The following is a 2902-nucleotide window of genomic DNA, read 5'->3' on the forward strand; positions in this document are numbered from 1 at the left end:
TTCCAGAATCTGCGCTACAAAATTTTTTTTTAAACAGGTGTGGCGCGGTCTGAAAAGCCGTACAAGTGTCAGGGTACGGGACATGAAGAGGCAGCAAGCGTTAACCGGCAACCGGCCGGTTAATCAACAGCCCATAACAGAGGTTGAGAGGCGAGTTATGGCGCTCATCGGCAGCGAGTACATTGAGGGCAATGGAAGAGTTGTCAAAAATGTGCCTGTGGAAGAGGTAATATGGAGTCAGGTGATATTTTGATTCCTCATTTCTAAAGCTTTTTATATTCCTCAATCGAATTTGCAATTGCATTTGGAGGATGGAGACGATAGTGTTACCTCCGTACTACCGACTACCACAGCAGCTGACGATGGCGAGGTGATGTGTGCGACACCCCGTATTCCTGCTAAAAGGACTCCGCGTAGGAGTCTAAAAAGGAAGCGAGAAGATGAGGAGAAGGAGATGCAGGCCAAGTTCCTGGAAGTGTCCAGCAAGCAAGCAGATGCTTGAAAGGTAAATTCTCATTAAAACTATTAATGTCTGTGCGTCCAGTACTAGGTATAATGTAGGATTCACGTTTGTATTAAAACTAAGAAATATTTTTTATCAGACTTACCTCTCTATTCTAACAGAGACACAAAACTTAGCTCATCACTGTTGTGATTTCAAGTGTGCCGAGAAATGTGTCACAAAAAATTAGATTTTGAGTGCTAGAAAAATACACAAAAATTTAAAAAATTGAATTGAAGCGGCATATTTTTTGAGCGGCAAGCTTTGAGGCGCGGTAGAAATCACAGCAGTGATGAGCTAAAGTTTGTGACTTTGTTAGAATACGGCTGTTAATCTGAATATTGTGAGAGCATTTATAGAATCAATATTACCTCTTTCACGCTCAGTGACCAATAATATATGTGCATAAAAGTCGAGTGCATTATATCATAGTAAACTTAACCTCCAGATTTTACTAGTCGTTCTTTACGAATACAAATAAATTAAAAAATATTATTGACTAAATGTCGATTAAATAAATTCTTTCATTATTGACTTTTGCATTTTTGTTTTTTTTAGCTGCTAGCTGAATGTAGTGCCGCCAATACAGAAACCAACAAATTGATGGTTGAGGCGTTTAACAGATTGGTGGACGTCATTAGCTCCTGGACTTAATATTTTTATAGATATTTTTAATTTAAGCTACATAAGCATTAACTATTTTAACTTATCACAGCGCGAGTGACGAAAGCAGCCACAGTAGCATGCTGAAATGACTCGCTTATATATACACGAGATTTGGAAGGTTTTATCCCGACATCCAATCGACATGTTTCAGATATCGTTGGAAAGATTGTAGAGCGTGTCCAGAAAATGTATTCAAGCTTCATAAACGATTAACCGGATTCTTAAAAGTTCGGCTAAAGTGTTGCGAAACAAAAAATGTTTTTTTGCTTTTGCCGGTTTAAGGGGGCATGTGGGCACACCCAACATATTTAGTGTTATTCTATAGGCCAATACCTTTAAAACGATATATATTAAGTTCCGGCCACTAGTTGGAAAGATATAGAGGTAAATATGTTTTGGTTCGTGTCTCCACTACGAGATGCTTTGGTATGTATGTGGCGTCTGTACGTACCTTCATTTAATTTTTTTTAAACTTTCAGGAATTAAAGTACAAAAAAAACTAGGAAGGTTTTGTTCCAGGATGTTTTGATTCGTATGCCTTTGTGGGCGTGGCTGCTGCCTGAAATTCGAAAAAAGGCAATTTTATAAACTACCACTGGGGCCGGACTACTCAATCCATGTCATTGATGTGGACATCAGTAGAAGGGTCTTCAAACAAGCTATCTAACGCTATCTTTTGTGTTTATAAAATATAAATATGTCATAACGTTATCGCCTGAAAAATTAAAAGCGGGCTGCTGAAAATATAGATTTCGGGCATTTTCTCAAAAACTGGTCAGTCGATTTTATTCTCTGTTTCCTCAAGTCTAGCCCAAAACTTAAGCTTTTATTTGGTATATAGCTTATATCTGGAAAAACTCCTGTTGTGGAGATATGGCGATTCAAATTGAAAAAAGTCGCCCCAAATAGCGACCAATGGTTTAAAATTAACATATGCGTCTAATTTGGTTACTTTAAGATATAAATAAAGTTCCCCGAAAAAATTGCCTATTCCCCGATTGCCACTTAAACCGAAATTCCCTGCAAATCGGGGGGATTTCCCGCGAGGTGACAAGTTGAAGGATGTAGCTGTGCTAATCACTTCATACATGTCTTGGAAGCCACAATATATGTGTATTTTAGAGTTTTTTTCAGTCACATGCCGAAATTGTAACATTTTTCGCCATTTTAATTGCAGGTATGTACACAGTATTTAACTATGCTACATGGGTTTATCACCCGCACTTAATCTACCTGGGAAGACGCGTACTACATTACCTACAGTTGTAAATATGTACATAGGTATGAATGCATTTAGTTCGCCCAATATGCCGCTACTACTACGTACATATAAACATATATGTATAAATTGCCACGAGTGCAACACCGTACACGTGATAGAAGTAAAACTCCTTAAAAAAAGCACATGTGTGCGCCCCACACCCGGTAGAAATCTTAACAAAAATTAACTACGAGACTATCAGACGAATACAGTTGTTAATTGTATCCAAAGTTGGTACCAAGTTGATAAGTTTTTATCATTTCTCATAATTGGCTTTTAATTTTTAATTATTTTGAAAACAAAGGATAAGATCATTATTTTTCGCTTTATCCCGTATTCGAAAAATTATATGTTTCAATGGACAAATCGATTTGAATACATAATTTAGATTTAGATAATATTTTTAGCAATTTAGCATAAATAAAATTTTTTTGTGGGTTCTATGCATGAAATAAGCTAACACGTGTTCGAGG

The 2902-nt window shown here is 37.0% G+C and overlaps 1 protein-coding gene across 3 annotated transcripts in view; it reads left to right on the forward strand.

The window, feature by feature from the left end:
- Positions 1-55: 55 nt before the first annotated feature.
- LOC118745556 overlaps positions 56-2902 on the forward strand; it is an 8011-nt gene continuing 5164 nt past the window's right edge. The window contains exons 1-3 of one of the 3 annotated variants that reach the window (XM_036479027.1): positions 56-226; positions 311-505; positions 1061-1293. In XM_036479027.1, the coding sequence (XP_036334920.1) occupies positions 83-226; positions 311-502 (336 nt within the window). In that variant the 5' untranslated portion in view covers positions 56-82 and the 3' untranslated portion in view covers positions 503-505; positions 1061-1293. The other 2 variants (XM_036479028.1, XM_036479029.1) reach the window with 2 other exon arrangements.

The sequence above is a fragment of the Rhagoletis pomonella genome, unplaced genomic scaffold (assembly GCF_013731165.1).
Source record: "Rhagoletis pomonella isolate Grant_MI unplaced genomic scaffold, Rhpom_1.0 Rhpom_scaffold_00009, whole genome shotgun sequence".
In the NCBI taxonomy this organism is placed as follows: domain Eukaryota; kingdom Metazoa; phylum Arthropoda; class Insecta; order Diptera; family Tephritidae; genus Rhagoletis; species Rhagoletis pomonella.